The sequence below is a fragment of the Rhinolophus hipposideros genome (assembly GCF_964194185.1).
Source record: "Rhinolophus hipposideros genome assembly, chromosome: 2".
NCBI lineage: Eukaryota > Metazoa > Chordata > Mammalia > Chiroptera > Rhinolophidae > Rhinolophus > Rhinolophus hipposideros.
Genome location: NC_138048.1, coordinates 84,501,960 through 84,521,962, shown reverse-complemented (window position 1 = coordinate 84,521,962; position 20,003 = coordinate 84,501,960). Strand labels below are relative to the sequence as shown.

Sequence of the window (20,003 nt, the reverse complement as noted above, 5' to 3'; positions counted from 1 at the left end):
TGAGTGGAGTGCTTAAGTCCAGTTACCTTCCACAAACTCCTATGTCCTTGCCCTCCAAGGTGGTGGGGACCCGGAAGTAAAAGGCTGTGGACTACACCGCCTTGGGAGTTAAGCAGGTGGAGAGAGACATAGGTAAGAATTTCCCAAGACAGGAGACTCTGATAGGGAGCCTCTAGAGAGCCCTCCTGGGACAATAATTGTGATCAAATGTGCCAGAGAAGAGTCAGCATTTGGACACCTGTCTCCTGGTTGGAACCAACGGAAACATCAATACAACAGAAAGCAAAATGTAACGAGACTTTGGTTGTCTATTTTCCCTTTCTGGGTGTTATCAGAATATGCTTTTAGCTGCCAAATCGTAAATCGTAACAATGCGAGGTCGTATGTATGGGCTTCTCCCATGTTTTGTTCACCATTAATTATGATAAAGCTGGTATTGCTGTCAACATTTCATACGTTAAGTATGACTGGAAGATGAAAAATAAAACAAAACCAGAAAAGGAAATGTGAAACTGAAAGAAAATAGATTAAAAGGGGCCATTAAAATCCAATCCTTTAGAAAAACAGTAAGAACTAAATTCATTTGATAGAAGTATATTTTAAAAGGGGTCTAAATATTCAAATACCAAAAGAAAAAAAGGCCCGGGGAGAAAGGTGGTCAGAACCTGTTGTTTGAAGACAGGAGACCAAGAAGTAGTAAATCCTCTATTTGAGAAAGGCAAAGAACCTCGGCTTTAGTAAAAAATTCAGCCTTAAAGGAACTTTTCCACTTTTCAGATGACACTGTTAAAAACATCTCTAATGACAAAGATCTAGCCTCTGGGCAATTATCCAGTTCACCTGGCTCTTGGGCCATCAAACAAGTTGGTCTACGATAGAGACCAGAGACAAAAGCCAAACAAGCAGGAGTTGTTGACCCAGAAGAAAGCTGCTGGGATTCTTCCTATCCTTCAAGTAGGTATTAACACTACCCGTGGGGAACAAGAACATTCAGCAGATGGTGACTGCCTGTGACAGGTGTCCCAGCAATCTTGCCCACCTTGTCCATAAAATTAGAGTTCCCTAGTACATCAACAAGGGAAAAGTCAGACCAGGTCATCTTGTCCATAGAAATACCTGACCAGCCTCACCTTCACACGGCTTAACTGGAAAGACAGTGGCGCACTGGCAGAGCTGGTAGAGGTCATGAGAACTAATTACGGTGATAACTATGATGAGATCTGACATCACTGGGAGGCAACTGGAAAAGAGCGAAGCTAGTTTAAATGTACTCTGTTAACGTCTCTGTAAACGAACATAAAAACATCCCCTAAAAACAAAACAAAAAGCTATAGAGGCATTAGACCCAGGGGACAAAAATTAGGATGTCACATCCTATCCGACCCCAAAGGGGATGAAATAAAATCACACACGGAAATTTTTTTGCGGAAAATTTGGGACCTCACTAAAAATTAATATTGGAAATCCACGTTGTGTTTTAACCAGGAGTCAGGCAGCAGCAGTAAACTTCTCACTCTGTATTACTGATTAGAACAGGAGTTAACCCTTTGGACCAGATGATACTTCTGACTTGTCAGTATCACAAGTCATTAAGAAAAACTTCTGTCGACATTGTGGGTGTAAGGAGATTACTGGTGTTGTAAGAAGCTTTGTGCAGTCAGAATACTGTCAGCAGCAAGTGTGTGTTTACCTCCAAGGTTCAAACCGACTTTAAAAATAAACAAAGCAAACTGGCTTTAAAAATAAACAAATGTACTATGTCACACAATGAGAAATTGGGAGGTAAGATCTTTCAAGAACTGGTTACTTTAAGGGTTTGACAAGGCCATAAAGTGCCCTATTATTTCTGTTCTCTGTGCTGCCTTCCTCAGCACATTGTCTTCTCAGGATTTTCGCCCTCATCTAACAACAGGTGGAAAGGAGACACTCTTTATTACTATATGGTTGAAGTGAACTAACTTCCCCTGTAGCGCTGCCCCAAATTCACAAGCAGTTAGTAAGCAACTGGGAGAAAAGAATAGCCTCAGACATGAGGTATAAACAGTTCTTTTATTATAAATAATCAAAGTTGATAAAACTGGAAAAATAAACATGGCTACCCAAAGTAACTAAAACAACACAATGGCCAATAGTTAAACTCTCTCTTCAAATATTAACACTGTATGGATGTATCCTTCAATCTGGTAACTTTTTATCGTTTTTTTCCTAAAAGAATACTACATTAATCACAATTTGTTTAAATTAGTCTGCTGTTACACTTGTAACAATCATCTCTTAAATATTGAAATACCATTAGAATACAACGTTGATCATTTCAGGAAATTTCCATTTCAGCTCAATGAAAAATATTCATACATTTACATGTTTTACTCTTTTCAAAATAGATCACCTCCAGACCTCTTGGAATATTTCACCCTTTTCTACGAAAGTGTATGCGACTCATAAGTTCTTTGAACTTCAGTATTAAGTAGTTGTCTTTCCATGCTTCATAAGTACTTCTAAATTTGTCATAACTTTTTTTCAGGTTGAAATATGATCCAGCTTTTTTAAAATAACTGTCTTTTTTCCATGTTTCTCTCCAGGAGTCTTTGAATTTTTCCAAATAACTTTCTTTTTCAGATTCTTCCTTCCATATTCCTTCTCCTTTTTTTAAGGCTGTTAATTCAGCTTTAAGTAAGTTTCTGTGAATTTTCCAATAGATTTTAGAATCATAATTTAACCCTTTAACAAGAACAGTTTTGCCAAGGCCTCTTCTCAAAATTTCTTCATTCAGACTCACACTAAAATATCTACCCTTGAATAAAATAAAAAACACAAATCAATTACTTAAGAAAATTGCTAGTATACCCATCATATCTATTTACTTTAAAATCAGTCATTCAGCAACTTTAGTACTCCAGGAAAAAGCCAAAAATATAAAGCAAGAGGGTCCCAAGAGCTTAAAACAGCTAATGCTAAATCCAAGAATTTCATTACTAGAAGAGATCCTTGCTCAATCAATTGCTTCTTTTATAACAACACAGAGTTCTCCACAAGCTCATAAGTCTCCTAACCCCAAGTGGCAAAGCAGCGGTAAAGTATACATAAAGGGTTTTGGGGGTTGTTTGTTGTTTGGAGAGGGAATGGAGCACACAAGATAGTAAAATGACAGGAGGCCACGCAAAAGAAACAAAACAGTAGACAAATGCAAAGTGAACTGAATCATCACTGAACTGTTAAATCAGTTGAGAATTCCAGTGTCATGGAAGGCACTGGTATGTAAATGAATTTTTAAGACTTTCCACAAGATAATTAACATAAAAATAGGCCTGTCCTTGAACCTTCATCCTTCAGGAAATTTCATTCATGGGATACCTCACTTCCTAATGAAATCCACTAATTTACAGTATAAAGGAGAGCCTGCTTAGCCATTTCTATAGTCCTTGTGGGATTTTAACCTAACAAAATTAATTTTAACGCAGTACTAATAATTTCATAGCTTCATTAGACAAGTAATTTATAGTTAAATTTTAAAAATGTGAAGACTCCAGGTTTACAGTACGATAGTTTCTAGGACTAGCTAAAGAAACAAAGTAAACTTTTGCTATTTTAAATGCAGCAACTCTTGGTATATAATGCTAAGGAATTAATAGTTTTAAAAGTTTATCATATTCTTCTCAATCTTTTAAATTTTAAGAGCTCGTTCCCTTAAACCAAAATCAGAAAAATTAAAATTCAACCTCACACATTAGTAAAATTCAACAGATGTAAATTACCACAATATACATATAGCATACTTTGGTCACCTCCTAGGAAGCAATATAAGGTAAAATATATAAAATGAAGTGTAGGTTCAGGACCCAGGAAGAGCTGGACCTGAATACAGGCTCTTTCACTTGGTTACCCTGAATCCCACGTGTGCATGGGAATAAAAACAGTGATTCCACAGGGGGTTTGAGGATAAATAAAATATACTCCTCAACTGAAAGAGAAGATAATATTGTAAGGCCTTTGACATCTTTTGTTTAATTTTGTATTATCTACTTTTAAATGTAAGATGCTTCAAGCAATCAGTGTTACATAATTCTTATTTTGAAAGAACTGGACATGCAACAATTTATGGATTTCATTAGGCTTTCTACTGATAATTCGAAAAACTTTTAAGAATTAAAACGATTACAATTCTAATCACATTAATGTAAGGTTATTTTTTTCTTCAGATCATTCTTGTTTGTTACATACTAAGGGACTTTAAAAAACAGAACTGTTCTTGGGGTGACCAGTTAGCTCAGTTGGTTTGAGTGTGTTGCTAGTAATACCAAGGTTGCCAGTTCGATCCCTGCATTGGCCATTGTGTCCCCTTAAAAAAAAAAAAGAAAAAGAAAAAAAGGAACTGCTCTTAATCTTGTCATAATAACATTTCAACTATTTAATTTTTCTATGTTCTTTTTTCAATGATCACCCACCAAAAATGTTGAGTAAGGTATACCCAAGGTCTCAGGACAGTGACATGGCAACACCAGCAACACAGATGAAACTCTGGGCATCCCGTTCCACAATGGTTATGGGCAATCATAAAGGTAAGAAAACGCTGAGGCAGTGTTTTTAGATGACTGACTACTGATCAGTGTTCAAAGACTGAGCTATATTTACCTTCAGAAAATACCCTTGCTCTTTGTAGTTTCCAATTGATAAGTATTACTCAACCAGTTGTTTCTAATAACAAGTGTGATATCATATACTCAGGCATAAACAAATGTATAGATTCTCCTTAAATTAGCCATATCCAGAGTCATTAATAATTTTAAGTTTGTTTCCTTTTAATTATTTTCTGTTTTTCTACCATAAACATACATAAAATTTTATAACAAAATTTATATACAAAATACCTGGTTCTCTATACATAATCACTATAAGTAGCAGTTTAAAAAGACAAAAAAAATTCAGTCCCATTATATATTGAAGGTTCTAATTAAAGACATCTTTATGTATAAAAAGAATAAAATATTACTCATTATTTCTTCACACTACTTACCCTATTCACTAAAAGATAGCAAAAGAGTGTTGAATTCTCCTTTCCAAGAAGTTGAAACCATAGAAGTTGGGAAGGTTTTAGTTCTTTTTGTAACCATGCCTTCCCAGTTTCAGTGAGTTCTACTCCGGCCAGCTTCACCAGCAAAACACCACATGGCTCTTCTAAAAAGGTTAGGTAGAAAAGAGTTTAGCTTTAATTTCATGTTGTGAAAGCAAATTCCAAAAATCCTTTGGCCCCCAAAAAACAACAGATTATATTATGTTCATTTATAAATATCCAGACTCTCTAGATGTAGATCCATCTATTTCTATACTCATGTTTTCTTTTAAAACAAGTATGTAACAGATGGAATAATATCACAAACCAATTTCAGTAACCTCCACAACAGGATATGGGGTTTAACCAATTTACCATTTTTTTAACCTTCCAGATTTATTTCTACAAATATACACACATATGCACACAAAGCTATAGATAGGCATTTTAATAATATGGGCTCTTACTACCAATAAAACTGTATGAACTGCTTTTCCACTTAACCTAACAGGTTCTCAGTATTTGTGGAATAAATGCTTAAATAGCTGAATGATACTGAGTGGTTGGGGGGAAAAAGGAGGTTAAGGAGGAAAGGAAATCTGAAGCTAAATTAAATAGTTCCTTGTACGTAAGGGTAAGAGTTTAGAGTTATTAAAATTAAAAAGACATTTTGTTTTGCTATTTTAAAAATAACTTCTAATAAAGGAACACTAAAATAGTTAGTCTTATTATTCTTGCACCTTACTTACTTCTCCATGAAGCTATAATAGGTAGAGTAATAGGAATATGTTCAATTTCTAAACCATTCTTGGTTATTCGGCGTAATCGTCCACGTAATTTAACATTCCTTCTTATAAATTCTACTGGAATATCTGAAGAACTTGTAAATTTTGACGTCTACCAATTTACAAAGAGAAAAATACATTTCATTATTATTTTCACTTTAAATTAAGCATGTTAAATTATCTAAACATTTAACAAAACATAACCATTGAAAAATTATTTGGTTCTTAGTTTTATGTTAATGTTGTAATATGATTTAATCAAAAGTGTTTACAAGACCATTATTTAGAAATCTTTGTTACTGTTTTACTATTTCAAGCTACTACATAGAGAACATTAAAGAATCTCCTAACTTCTAAAAAGCTAACCACCTCAAAATGACACAATTCATCAAAAAGCAACGAGTACAGATCTGTACTTGGCACCACACAAGTCTGGTTAAATAGTCACTATCCTGTTCTATAGATGTACAATCTATTCATGCAGGTACTGTTTAGAGAACCTAAACAAAGATGAGTCAAATTAAATTAGAACTCTTAATCAACAAGATTTTTTTCCTTATTTTGTATGTCGTAGGAGAAAAAGGCCCCCACAGAAGGCCAACATTAGGAATTTAATTAAATACCTAATACCTAATGTCCTGAAGTTAGTCAACATTATACCTACATCTTCAATATTAACAGTACTATAGGGACGAGCTTCACTCGAAATCATGGCTAGGTAAGAGCTTCACATATGCAGAAGGATGAATTAGTACCCATCTTCCTAAGACAGTCAAGTTGAACTAAACATCACACACAAAAATTCCACACAAGAAAAATATGGTAGCAGACAAATCCAAAACGTGGAACATTCAACGGGATAAATAAATGACTTGGTCACTCTAACAAATCAATGACTTGGGGGAAAATGTAGGGGAAAGGGGTGGACTGTTATAAAACAAATGAGACAAGAACATAAAAACAAATACAATATCTGGACCATTTGAATCCTGCTGAATAATTATCAATTTAAAAAAGACATCATGGAGGCAATCAAGGAAATTTTAATATGGACTGGATTAGATGACACTAAGGGATTATTAATTATATTATATTTCATAATGTTATAGGACAAACTGATATTATGAGCCTCTGGATGCAAGGAACTATACTTTGTTTATGCTAAATCTAAGGAGGAAACACACAAATCCAGATTGCGGGTCATTCTATAAGAAAACTGGCTTGGACTCTTCAAAAATGACAATGTCATGAGAGACAAAAATTTTAAATAGAGGTAAGGTGGGGTAATATTCTAGATTAAAGAAGACCAAAGAGACATGACAACTAAATACAATGCATGATCCTTGTGGAATTTTCAACTGGGAAAAAGACAGTTCATATTCAGATTTACTTTCTCAAAATATCCTTTTTGAGTATGTAAATCTGAATATAAACTGTATTTTAGATAACATTACTGCAAAAAATGTTATTAGATGGGATATTAGTGTGGTTATGTAGGACAATATTCTTGTTCTTAGAAAGTACATTATGATTTATGCGGCAAGTTTCATGTCTGCAACTTGCTTTCAAATGGTTTCATTTTTCACAGAGGGAGAAACAGAAAGCACACTGTGGCAAAAAATTAACAACCCATTCATAGAGATACAAAGTAGGTGTTACAAAATTTTTCTGAAGTTTTAAGAAATATTGGGGGGGTAAGGATTCTGGATCTATATTGTTCAAGAATGTGGAATATGGGGGGCGGCCAGATGGCTCAACTAGTGAGAGCACCAGCTCTCAATAACAAGGTTGCCGGTTCAATTCCCACACGGGATGGTGGGCTATGCCCCCTGCAACTAAAGATTGAAAACGGCAACTGGATTTGGAACTGAGCTGTGCCCTCCACCACTAGACTAAAGGACAATGACATGGAGCTGATGGGCCCTGGAGAAACACACTGTTCCCCAATATTCCCCAATAAAATTTATTAAAAAACAAATGTGAAATATGGGAAATGTAAATAAAAGAGAGGAGAAATCCTAAATCAAATGATGAAGAGTTTGAGTCACCTGACAAAAGTTGTTTATGAAGTGTGGAAAAAACAGAGAAATATGGGCTAATGTCCACATAGATGGCTCCCACTGTTGTTTTGTGCCATCATTAAGTGGCACTGATGAACTAACGTTAATGGGAGGGGTTGCTCTAGGAATAAGTCAAGAGTCTGACCTGGATCCTCTCCAGTTTAATATGATCACCACTGATTTGAATGAGAACATAAGGATGAAACATCACCATGGTCTGAAGCTTGGAAGGGTATGAATATTGGAAGTCAAAATTGGTATTTAAAAAGATCTTGACAACTAGAATGATAAGCTTAAATTTAAGTCTTCCCCTGTATTACATCCAAAACTAATGAAGGATAGAATAGTAGTTGTGGGAGACAGGGGGGACGGGGGAGAAAGAGAGACAGGTTTTGTGAACTCAAAATGAAAGTGTGATAAGGTTATCAAAAAAAAAACACATAAAACCCCTCTTCTGCTTTCCTGATGCCCCCCCCACCAAATTGATTCATGTATTTTTAAGGGCTAACAAGAGAAAGGATCCCTCTGCACTATTTTTATCCAAACTCTTAATCAGATCATTTAATATTTTCACAATTTGGAAACCTTGAAAATACAAATATTATGGGACATATAGATTTTTAAGATAAAGATATAGATTAGATATAGATTTTTAAGATAAAGAAAAAAGTAGAATGAAAACACTGAAGTCTCAAAAGTTTCAGTCTAAAGAAGATAAAAGTGCCATGGTGTCGGGGAAAAGGCAACAGTTCAATACAGACATAATAAATATACACAGAAGAAATCTATGCCAGATTGCAACATGACACTAAAATTACATCCTATAGCAAGCATCAGTTATATAAAAAATTACTTGTAAGTCTTGAAATACCAAATGAATTTAATTTCCACAATGGCTATTATTAAACCATTACTGAAAGGGCAAAAACACATGATGATTGAAAGCATATTTTTTTTACACTGTACATCTTGCTTTATTCATTTAACAACAGATCTTAAAGATTGTTAGAAATAAGAAAGAGCATAAATTATTCAGAGCAAAGGGGCATAATTCAACTATGATCTAAATCTAAAACCACTATAGAAAAGTTTTGAGACATTCCACATCTGAAATGCAAACCTAGTGATTACACCATTCTAGCAAATTAAATCCTTTTCCTATTCCTTTCTAAGCATGAAGAAAGTGATTATGGAAATAGAGGCTGTGTAATTATTTTCCATAAAATCCTGTGGATGTGTTACTTTTAAACCAAGATCTTAAAATATGTTCATTGTTCTAAAATACTATTTAAATGCTTCTAATGTGATTAACAAAATGATACCCTGCTTGAGATTAAAACTTTCTGAAGTGAGAAAAAATTAACTGTCTACTGGATTATTTTCAAACTTACCAGTCGAACACTTCTTAGAAGCAAGGTGATTCCAGCTATGGCCATTACGGTGCTGATGCTCTTAAGAAAGAGATTTATGATTAATTCTCACTAATTATTATTCATAATAGTGAAAGTACTAATTAGAAGGGGAAAAAAGAAGTCTGTCCTTCTTATATCCAACTGTCCCAATAAGGCACATTCTTCAAATAAATGCCCACTTCTTACAAAACACTTTAACTGCCCACCTACCCATTAATCTTCCCCTTTTTCTCCCAATCTGGCATGCACAGTAACTATTCACATAATAATGTATTGTTCTCTACTTATTACCTTAACCATGAATTCCCTGCATGCATGAATCAGTCTAATACTTTTTGTGCAATGCCCACAGTAAACTCACATAACCCTGAGTCTACAGTGGGAATTTAATTATTTGGCAGAAAACTTTATCACCAAAATCTTAAAATATAGTACCTTGGGAAATACATGTAGGTAAACAGTTGGGAAAAACTTGTTAATGTTTTTATAGTGCTTCATTTAAACTGAAACAGATCTAAAGGAGTTTAATTTAAAAACCCTGCAACTCCCTCATCAAGCCTGATAATCTGGGGCAGCTGGATGGCTCAGTGGGTTAGAGGGCGAGCTCTCAACAAGGTTGCTGGTTCAATTCCCACATGGGATGGTGGGCTGCGCCCCCTGCAACTAAAGATTGAAAACAGCCACTAGACTTGGAGCTGAGCTACGCCCTCCACAACTAGATTGAAAGACAACTACTTGGAGTTGATGAGCCGTAGAGAAACACACTGTTCCCCAATATTATGCAATTTAAAAAAAAAAAAAGGTAGCCATAGTCTCTTTAAAAAACAAAACAAAAAAAAAAACAAAAGAGTGATAATCTGACATGCTTTCCTTTAATAAATACAACTAAGTATACAAGAAATGAAGTTGAAAACATACACAAGGGTACATTCTGTGACGGGTTATTTGATATAATATATCCATGCACTAACTTAAACACGGTTTCCTCTCTCAATCCTGCTGACGTCATTTTTCAATTTGAAATAACCCACCCATCTCTGCCCACTGACTTGGAAGAACGGAGGCCTTGTCGAGTAATACGTATATATCTACCTACAAATGTTTAGCTAGCACTTTCTACGTGGTAGGCATTGCTTCAAGGACTGGAACTACACTAGGGAGCGAAAACAAAGTCCTAGCCCTTGCGTTGCTAGGATGGAGAGTATGGGCAAGGCTGATGACCCTCCTCAACTTCCCAGCAGAAGTCAACACAGTTAATCATTCCTTCTGAAAATACTACCTTCACTTGGCTTCTAGGACACCTAGTTTCCCTCCACCTCCCTCACGGTTCCTTCTTAATCTTTGCTGACATCCATCCTCCTTTCCACTCCCCAAATTCTAAATGTTAGAGGGTCCCCCAGGTCTCGGTTGGACACCAGGACTTCTTCAGCTTCTCTGACTCGCTCCAAGATGTCACCCAAACTTTAAAAACGACTTAAGGTGTACGCAGCTCATTCCCACGGGTGTCTGCCCAGTTCTGACCCCCCACCAACACGAGACTCCTGTAGCTAGCTGCCCAGAACGCCTGTAACTACGTTTCTGGGTCTAATGACCACCTTCAAGTTCACACATCTCCATTTAAAGTCTAATAGGCAGCTTCAAGTGCACATGTCCAAAGAGTTCTCTAGGTTTCCCCAACACCTCGTTTACTCCAACTCTTGCGCTCCTTTCCCCACCACCCACCCAGCCGGCAGCCCCCGTTGGATTCCTGTCTGTACCCCACACCCAAACCAGCCTCAGCACCCACGGGGTCTTAGCCACTGTGCCTCTCGCCCTGTCGCCTACGATATTCCTCCCTGGCTCGACCCCCAGTGGCCTCTTCACCTAAAGTCTACAAAGCAGAATCCTCCTCTCCCCAGACCGCCAGGGCGCACGGCCCCGGCCCTCCCTGACCGCCGAATGGGCCGCGGGCCCGGAGCCGGGCTGCGCCCCCAGGAGCCCAGGGCCGGGCACAGCGCCGTCGGTACGTAATCGGGCAGCGCTGGTGTCCGCGGCCCGCGGCGCCCACGCCCCGGCGCTGCGAGCCCAGCCCGGCCGCGCGCCCCTCCAGGCGCCGGCGGGATCCACTGCCCGAGGCCTGCCCTGCGCCCACGCGGCCCGGCGCCCACCACCTGCCCGGCCAGCGGGGCTGCGGTACCCGGACGAGGCGCAGGTGGTCATCCGCCCACTGCGAGATCCGCGCCACCACGTTGGGCGCCGCTCCGTCGCCGTCGGCCGGCGGCGAGGCGGGGGCCGCGGGCCGCCCCGCCATGTTCCGGGCTTCCCGCGAGCCCGCGCCGCGCTCCTCGGGCGGCCGACAGGGGGCGCAGTGCTCCGCCCGCGCACCGCGGGGATCGGCCATCCTCCGGCTGCCGGGGGCGCCGCGCGCACGGGCTCTCCGGAGTCCCCTTCTCCTCCTCCTGGGACTGGCCCCACGACTGTCGGTTCGCTCCTCCCATCGCCTGTGGGCGGGCCTCCCGACGCTTCATGAGACATCCTAATAGTGACCCCTCAATCTTTTGCAGGGTCTTCCCACAGCGTGAGCGATACCGGGATGGGACGAAGGATTCTCGGCCATGCTGGTGGGAACACGATCAGTTTGTGACTGCAATTAACCCAGCCCCAGTGTGGATTCCTCAGGTGCCACGCAAGAAAGGAAATTGAAGTAGTTCATTCCTCCACCTACTTCCAAACACAACAAAATGCGTGTTTCTTATATTTGAATTGTGTTTAAAGTTCTCACAGTTGCTTTGTAAGCCTAATATCAGACGCTCTGAATCTCTGACCTGTTAATTGATAAAAATATAGAGAGCTACTTATTCAAGAAATCAATATATGGATGTTAAGTGAACTCGTGGTAATCATTTTACAATATATACATAACATCAAATCATTATGTTGTACACCTAAAACTAATACAACATCATGTGTCACTTATATATCAATTTAAAAAAAAGAAATCGATACAGCTAATATATTTTAAGGCAAACAAAAATGAGGTCAAGGACAGAGCAAATGATACAGTAATATTTGTGTAAAAAAGGTGCATGTGTGTGTGTGTGTGTATGTCTGAACCATGAAAAGCTGTGCAAGAAACTTATAACAGTGATTGCTCCCAGGAAGAGGGATTGGGAATGGGAATGAGAGGGAGGTTTCACTATGTGCCAGCTCTAATAGAACAATTTTAAATTTTGCAATGATGGAACTGTTCATATTTGCACTGTCCAAGTTCATAGTTAATAGCCACTTGTGGCTATTGTGTGCCTGAAATATAGCTAGTACAACTGAAAATAATTTTTAAATTTAATTTTAATTAAAAAATTTTAATTTAAATAGAAATTAATTTTTTATTTTTTTCTTTTCTTTTATTTTAAGCTCCAAGTCAAGTAGTTGTTTCAACCTGGTTGTGGACGGCGCAGTTTACAGTGGCCCATGTGGGAATAGAACCAGCAACGTTGGTATTATGAACATCATGCTCTAACCAACTGAGCTAACCGTATGCCCCAAAATTTTAAAAAATTTTGTTAATTTTAATTTAAATAGTCACTATGGCTAGTGGCTATCACTTATGACTACCATACTGGACAATGCAGGTATACTGTTGGATTTTTTTTTAACTTATGCATATATTACCTTTAAAAGTCAACTTAGAGTATATTGTTTTCCTAACACATATTGTGAGCAGTGTCTTCACAAAATGTTTTGCTTCAGTACTGTAGCTAATAGAAGGTAAATAACAATAGCTAACACCTAGATCTTGCTTACTATGTTCTAAATACTTTTCATATATATTAACTCCCTTGATCCTCAAAGCAACATTATGAGGTAGGCACTATTATTAATTCCAGTTTTAAAGAGGAAATACATACAGAGTGATTAAGCCAGGAGTCAATGTCACCCAGCCAAGAAGTGGTGAGTTGGGATATTGTGCTGGGATTCAACTCAGCCAGTTGGCTCAGTCTGTGCACGTAACCACAACGCTGCCTCCCGTAAAGGCAATCAGCTAAATCACATAAATCCCTATAAATTTCCAGTGAAATGACGAGAAAAATCCTCTTAAAAAGACCAACTATACCAAAATCTTTAATGAATATTTCAAATAAAACATAAGTTCTCTATATTGATAGATTTTGAATAGTGTTATAAATGGGGAAAAGATTTCTTCATGGTCAATTTTATGCCAATTCTGCTTCTTTTGCTTTTCCAAAGTCCTTTGTCTTTGACCTCCTTTCTGCTCTTTTTCTCATTGCCCTACTTAAAGACATCGCAGTCTGTTCCTCCTACTTTCCATCCCAAAGTCTTTTTTCTACACGCCTAATATCAGCCAACTGGGTGTCTCTAAATCCTCAGATTTCTCAAAGTGTCTGTCTCAGTAATATTTCAGCATCATTCCACTAACCATTGATGTGAGTAGTTCCTGCACCAGGATTCCTGTAGATTAACCAGAGATTTAATATTCTCCTGGGTTAGCTCCACCAACAAACCCTGCTCATTGTACTGTTGCTTATGTGATTAGAGTGGTATGCACAAAAAGCCACACTTCAATTCACTGCCCTTCTCTTAATTTCCCACAGTACCATGAACACAAAGACTGTGTCTGTGGTAGACTTATTGGAGGTTTCATATTAACTAAGTGGAGTTAAATTAAAAAAAAAAATTAACTGGATGTTAATGTGAATGTTCCCAGAATCCAAAGAAAAAAATTGAATATTTAACGGGACCCCCTCACAAAAATACCCCCGTGTCTAGCTTTGGTTTCCAATTTCAAAGTCGACCACTCCATTTTTCTATCACACCCATTGTTATGGACTAAATGTTTGTGTCCCCTGCCACAAATTCTTATGTTGAAATTCTAACTCCTAATGTGGTGTTATTTATTATAGAATGGGAGTTTTGGGGAAGGCGATTAGGTGAGGTCATGAGGGTGGACCCCTATGATGGGATTAATGACCTTATACAAAAAGGAAGAGAAACCAGAGCCCTTTCTCCCCCTACCAGGTGAGCACACAGGGAAGGTGGCAGTCTGCAAAACAGGAAGAGAGTTGTCAGCAAGAACCAAATGTGTTGGCATCTTGGTCTTGGACATCCAACATTGTGAGGAATAAACATCTGTTGTTTAAACCACCCAGTCTGTGGTAATTTGTTATAGCAACCCAAGATGACGAAAACACCTAAGCACCTCAGGACCGGGAGGTGAGGTCGTAACTTCCTTGCTCCCCAAACTATTACCCCCACCCCACCCTTCAGGTCTGTCGGAATGATCAAGCTGTCACTCTTTCCTATTCATTGAAGACTTTAACATCTGACTTCAAGTCTTTCTCTTCATCTCAATCCTGTCATTATTCTGATCTCTCGGTTGACTGTCCCATGCCCAATGCCTTTGTCCTCTACCCCACTTCAGTCATCCACTCCCACGGTACACTCTGGCTCTTGTCTTCACCGTAAGTTACTACAGCCGCAATCACAGCCCTAACATCCTGCTCTCACCACCACCTCCTGTTCTTGTGGTTCACTTGTGAAAATACCCCTCTAGCAATAACTCTTTGAGTTCCTTCACATGACCCATGCGCTGAACCATGTGCTGTTCGTCAGCGTCCTCTAGTCCTCAGTTCCCATCTTCCCCAGCTTAGGCATTATAATCCCTGCCTTGAAAATAGCATCAACTCCAATTCCCCTCTGCCTCCTTGGCACTTGCCTGGCAAAACCCCAACACTGGATCACACCCACCCTGCACTGAGCAGTTGAAGTCCAGTATGGAGAGATTTTCAGCTTTTTTCATGAGAGGCCACAAATCTAGGCTTTTATATGCAATCACTCTGTTTTGAAATTAAAATGAAGTGTTGGCAAAACACTGCGCTGGGCATAGAATATGTCTTAAGGCAGAGACTTTCAGTTCTTAAGGCTGAGACCTGCAGTTTATTTTCTCTGCCCTAATGGTTTTCCATTATGCTCCAAGTAATGTCAAAATTCCGTAGGCTCATGTACAAGGTGCTACATAATGGAGGTCGTGGCTATTTCTCCAAGCTTTTCTTGCCTACTCCCTACTTCATTCGTTATGCCTCGAGCACAATGAGCACGCTGACCTTCTCTCTGCTCTTCACACATGTCAAGTTCATGCCTGCCTCAGAGTCTTTGCACTTACTGTTCTTTCTGCCTAGAATGCTCTGACCCCCTACCCTTTTACTTTCCCCCCCCCACCATCAAGTTAGCTCCTTATCCTTTAGAGATCTCAGTTTAAGTATCACACCCACAAAGAGGTCTTTTCTAACCACTCTGTCTCAAGTAAGTCTTCACCGTACTCGATATAAAATTTAATTTGTAATGTAATGGACTGATAGTCTTTCTTTTGCTCCCTTCCTTCCCCCACTAGCCTGTAGGTCAGGGAGTGTGTCTCTTTACTGTGTCTGTGATTATGACTCAATATCCAGTGTCAAGCATAGTTCCTGATACACAGGAGAATCTTGTTAAGTATTGGTGGAATGAGAGATATCCTTTCCAATTCTCTATATGGCAAAATGTCTACTAATCCTCCCTCCTTCTCTGTTTATGCCTCATAGTTCGTGCCTATCACAGTTTCTGCTTCTTTGTAACCAGCTTACTCAGTGTAGCAAAAGCCTCTGGGGTCTGCTTCACCTCTACTCATTGTTTCCAGGCCAGTAACAAGGCCAGTCTCAGCATAACCTGAGTGGAGATACACCAAACCCATAAAAGGAAGAAATAACTTATTCATGGAGAAAATTCGAGCACGGCTTTAATGTACCAGTAGGGACTAGGAAAACACTTGTGGGAGTGAATCTTATAGGTGTCAGACCAGGGAAGCAGAACATATGGCTGGTGGGCATTCTGGGAAGGATACCTGGGGCCAATTCTACTACACTAGTGGGATGGTTCCTTAAAGCAATGACACAATGGTAATCTACAGTAAATGAGGTGGAGGTGCTAGAACAGCTTTGGCAGGATATTGACGAATGGATCAAAAGAAAGATTGGAATTTTAAAAAGGAGTTACTACATAAAACCGGAGAACCCACTATCTCAGTATGTTTTCTAAGACAGCCCACAGGATCTCACCTTCACTAAAGCAATAGGAATTGTGGTATTGGAAGAAGAATAGATGTTCAATATCACTAGCCATTAGAGACATGCAAATTGAAACCACAAAGAGAGTTCTAGTTCAAGGTAGCAACGAAGGAAGATCCTGAACTCACCTCCTCCCACAGACACACCAAAATCTACAGCTATATATGGAACAGTTTTCTCTGAAAAAACAAAAACAAAAAAGCACCCAAACTAGCTGAGCAACTCCTATTCATCAGGCAAACAAGAAAAAACCCACACTGAAGTGAATAGGAAAGGCTGAGCCACAATCTCATCATAAACCACACCCCTGGTGCTGTGACCCAGGGAACTCCAACCCTGGAGCTTCTCCCTGAGGAGCGAAGGGTTTGAAACTCACGTTGGGCACCTCAGCATTTAAGACCTGCACCTGAGATGAGCCCCCAAAATAATTAGCTTTGAAAGCCAATAGGGCTCACATCCACGAGTCTCACAAGGCTATCATGAACTAAGAAAGGGTTCTTAAAGGGGCTTTGAGTCTCATGCTATCCGATTGCTGTCCAGAGAGATGGGAGACTGAGTTCAGCTACATGGGCAGTCAACCGTAAAATCCCAATAAAAACTCTGGACACCAAAGTCTGATTAGCTGTTCTCGTTGGTAATACTCCATGCATATTGTCACACATCACAGCTGGGAGGGATTCACGCTGTCCATGACTCCATGGGTCTAGGACAACTGGAATCTGCATTTTTAGAACTCTCCTGGACTCTGCCTACTGCATGTCTTGCCTTGGCAGATTTTAGTGTGTATCCTTTCCCTGTAATAACCATAACCATGGATATAACAGCTTTCAGTAAGTTCTGTGAGTCCTTCTAGCAAATTGTTGCAACTGAGAATGGTCTTGAGAATCTCCGAACTCTACCGTAGGCATCAGAAGGGCAGTCTTATGCATTGTTCTGCTGAACTCTGCATCAGTATATAATATTACCTATGTATTTAGATATGTATTTAAAATTTTCCATAAAATGTTAAAAAATAATGTTTAAAAATCTCCCTTATCTTACAGAGGTCAATTTAAATACATGATATTGAAGATCAGTGGTTTTCTTACTGGTAAGAATGAGATTGGTATAACAGACTCACCAGTTTTGTTCTCCAGTATTACATATCCAATGTGTGTGTGTGCACATATGTATATGCACATACAAGTGTGAAGGGCATCTAATACAAAGAATAACGAGGAAACTGTTCCAGATGGAAGTTATTACTCTTATACCCTAGTAAGTTTTGAGTTGAAAATAGCAAAACAGTCTTTCAGGAATTAGAAATAACACTGGGTATGCTTTAGGTGTGTCTCATGACTGTAGAAATACCTGAGATCTGTTGCCCTAGAATCTCTTGGCCCCATACTCTTGTGTCACATCTGCAGTGCCAAGTAAAACTGGTTAGATCCCCGCCCCTGCTGCTAACACTCCTCTTTAGGTGCCAAGTACTGGGAAAGTCAGAAAACTAGCCTCACTAATCTCACCACATAATTACATTATCCAAACTCTAAACTTAGCCCTGATTCATTTCCAGTTGATTCCTTACCATTTATCCTTATCTCCGTTTTTTGTCTTTTCAGTAGAATTTTCTCACCCTTCAGTTTTTTTGACCCTTTACTTTTATCAAAATAACTGAAAATATGAATTTCAACTCTTTTCCCTTCTCCATCAACAGATTATAAATGTTCTCTCATAATCTTTCTCTAGTTTCAAAGGATGACATGTCTGTTCTGGCTAAAACTATTATCCCTGCCAAATAATTATCTTCAATAAAAGTTCATCTTTAAAAGTATTTGAAGTATAAGTGATGATATGATCAAAGGGACATAAACAGGACTGGAATATTGGTTCAAGAATGAGGAGCTCCAATTCTCTTCCTCTATGAGGAATTTTGTCATCGTTTGACTAATGGTGCAAAAGGTTCAGCATAGAATACTACTGAGCTGTGAGATGGGGTGGGTGAGTGGATACTGAGAGCACAACTTTGGCAGTTAAGTGATTTAAGAATGTGGACTCAAGCTGGATTACCTTAGTTGGAATCTGCTGCTTCCTAGCAGTCTGACTTTGCACAAATCACTTACCTTCTCCATCTCTATTTGCTCATTAAATGCGAATTACAATGATACCTACCTTTTATGATTATGGATTTTCATCTTCATAAGCTAATTTAGGTAAAGAGTTTAGAACAGTGCATAGAATTAAGAAAGCACTAAATAAGTGTTGGCTGTTACTATTTTAGGAACCTGCAACGGTCTCAACACGACTGTCATGGTCTTAGTAACCATTCAAGACACATCTTGAAACTGCCTGTGGTTCTGTAGACAAGGGAGTGAATGGAAGGCTCACTGCTAGTTTTAGAGGAGGAATGTCCAAAGGATGTCACCTTGAATTTGGAGGGTGAGTCTACAGAGTGTTCCTGAAATCTGGAATTCTCTTACTGCGTCTGGTATGTGGAATATGCAATGGACAGTGTGTTGGAAAATGTGACATCATGAAGATTATTGATTTTATCACTTAGGGGAAGGAATTTATTCTAAAGAAAGGAGTTCATAATTTCTGATTGCATTTTGGAAGAACCCTATACTACCTGTACTAAGGAATGTAGCCACATTTGGAAGAAATGTGAGTAAGGAAGAACCATCAGAAGGCTATTGCACAATTCTAGACTGAGAGGCAATTAGCTCCTCAAACAAATACTTTTGATATTCACCATGAGGAATGAGTTTATATAACAAAATGCCAACTCTTAACTTTTGTTTTTATCAGGACTGGAACAATGAAGAGTGTACATTAAATTTTTTACAGTAATTTGAAATTTTTTAAAGACACTCTTCTCTTCATCCTGCCTTCTCCAGAACTTTGTCCTACATATCACACCCTCCCTTTGTCCTTTACACCCTCACTGGCTTCATTTCCCTGTTTTACTCACTGAACTCTAGAGAATGCTCAAGACTCAGCTCCTTAGGAAAAAAAAAAGTATTCTGAATCATGTCCCTATCCTCTACTCATAATATTGTAATTGTCTCACGAAAACCACCTTCTCTTTCACACATTTCCTACAATCATCTACACTCAAAAGCTCATATTCTTGCTTCCTAGAGCAATTAATTATCCTCATCATTCACTTTCACAATCTCTGGAATCCATTTCCTCTTTTCCTTTTTCCAATGCTACTATTCTAGTTTAGATCCTGTTTACTCTGAAGGCCTTTAAGTGATCTCTCCTTCAATTTCATTTGATTAGAAATCGGCAGTGAAAAAGGTAATCACTAATAAATTCATGCTTAATCAGCAAAAGGTTAGCTTTTGCATACTCTGACTATATACACAGTATGACCCATGTATAAGTCAATCTCTCAGTGCAGGCAGTATCTGATCAACAATTTTTTTAAAATTAAGGACTAGAAAGAAATGAATTTTTAAAAAATCAGCACTTTTTTTTTTACAAGGTATTAACCTAACAAACAAAATGTTCGAAAGTGTTATTTTGAAATGGTTTCACCATTCTTTTAAAACCCAGAGTTCGTTCTTTCTGTTTTTGTAATATTCATTTCCTGATTTATAGGGTCTGATTTCTTC

General features: G+C 38.7%; 1 protein-coding gene across 2 annotated transcripts; it reads right to left on the bottom strand.

Annotated features, from left to right (window-relative positions):
- Nucleotides 1–2,031: 2,031 nt before the first annotated feature.
- Nucleotides 2,032–11,950, bottom strand: LOC308505273 (protein C3orf33). 2 transcript variants are annotated; one of them, XM_081067217.1, is made up of 5 exons: nt 11,484–11,950; nt 9,287–9,338; nt 5,800–5,947; nt 5,015–5,175; nt 2,032–2,794 (listed from the first exon to the last, which is right to left on the bottom strand). In XM_081067217.1, the coding sequence occupies exons 1-5, from the start codon at nt 11,819–11,821 to the stop codon at nt 2,411–2,413; spliced, it is 1,083 nt and encodes a 360-aa protein (XP_080923343.1). In that variant the 5' UTR covers nt 11,822–11,950; the 3' UTR covers nt 2,032–2,410. The 2 variants fall into 2 exon arrangements, with proteins under 2 accessions (XP_080923343.1, XP_080923344.1); XM_081067218.1 differs by having other exon boundaries at nt 9,287–9,346; nt 11,484–11,808.
- Between the last annotated feature and the right edge of the window lie 8,053 nt (nt 11,951–20,003).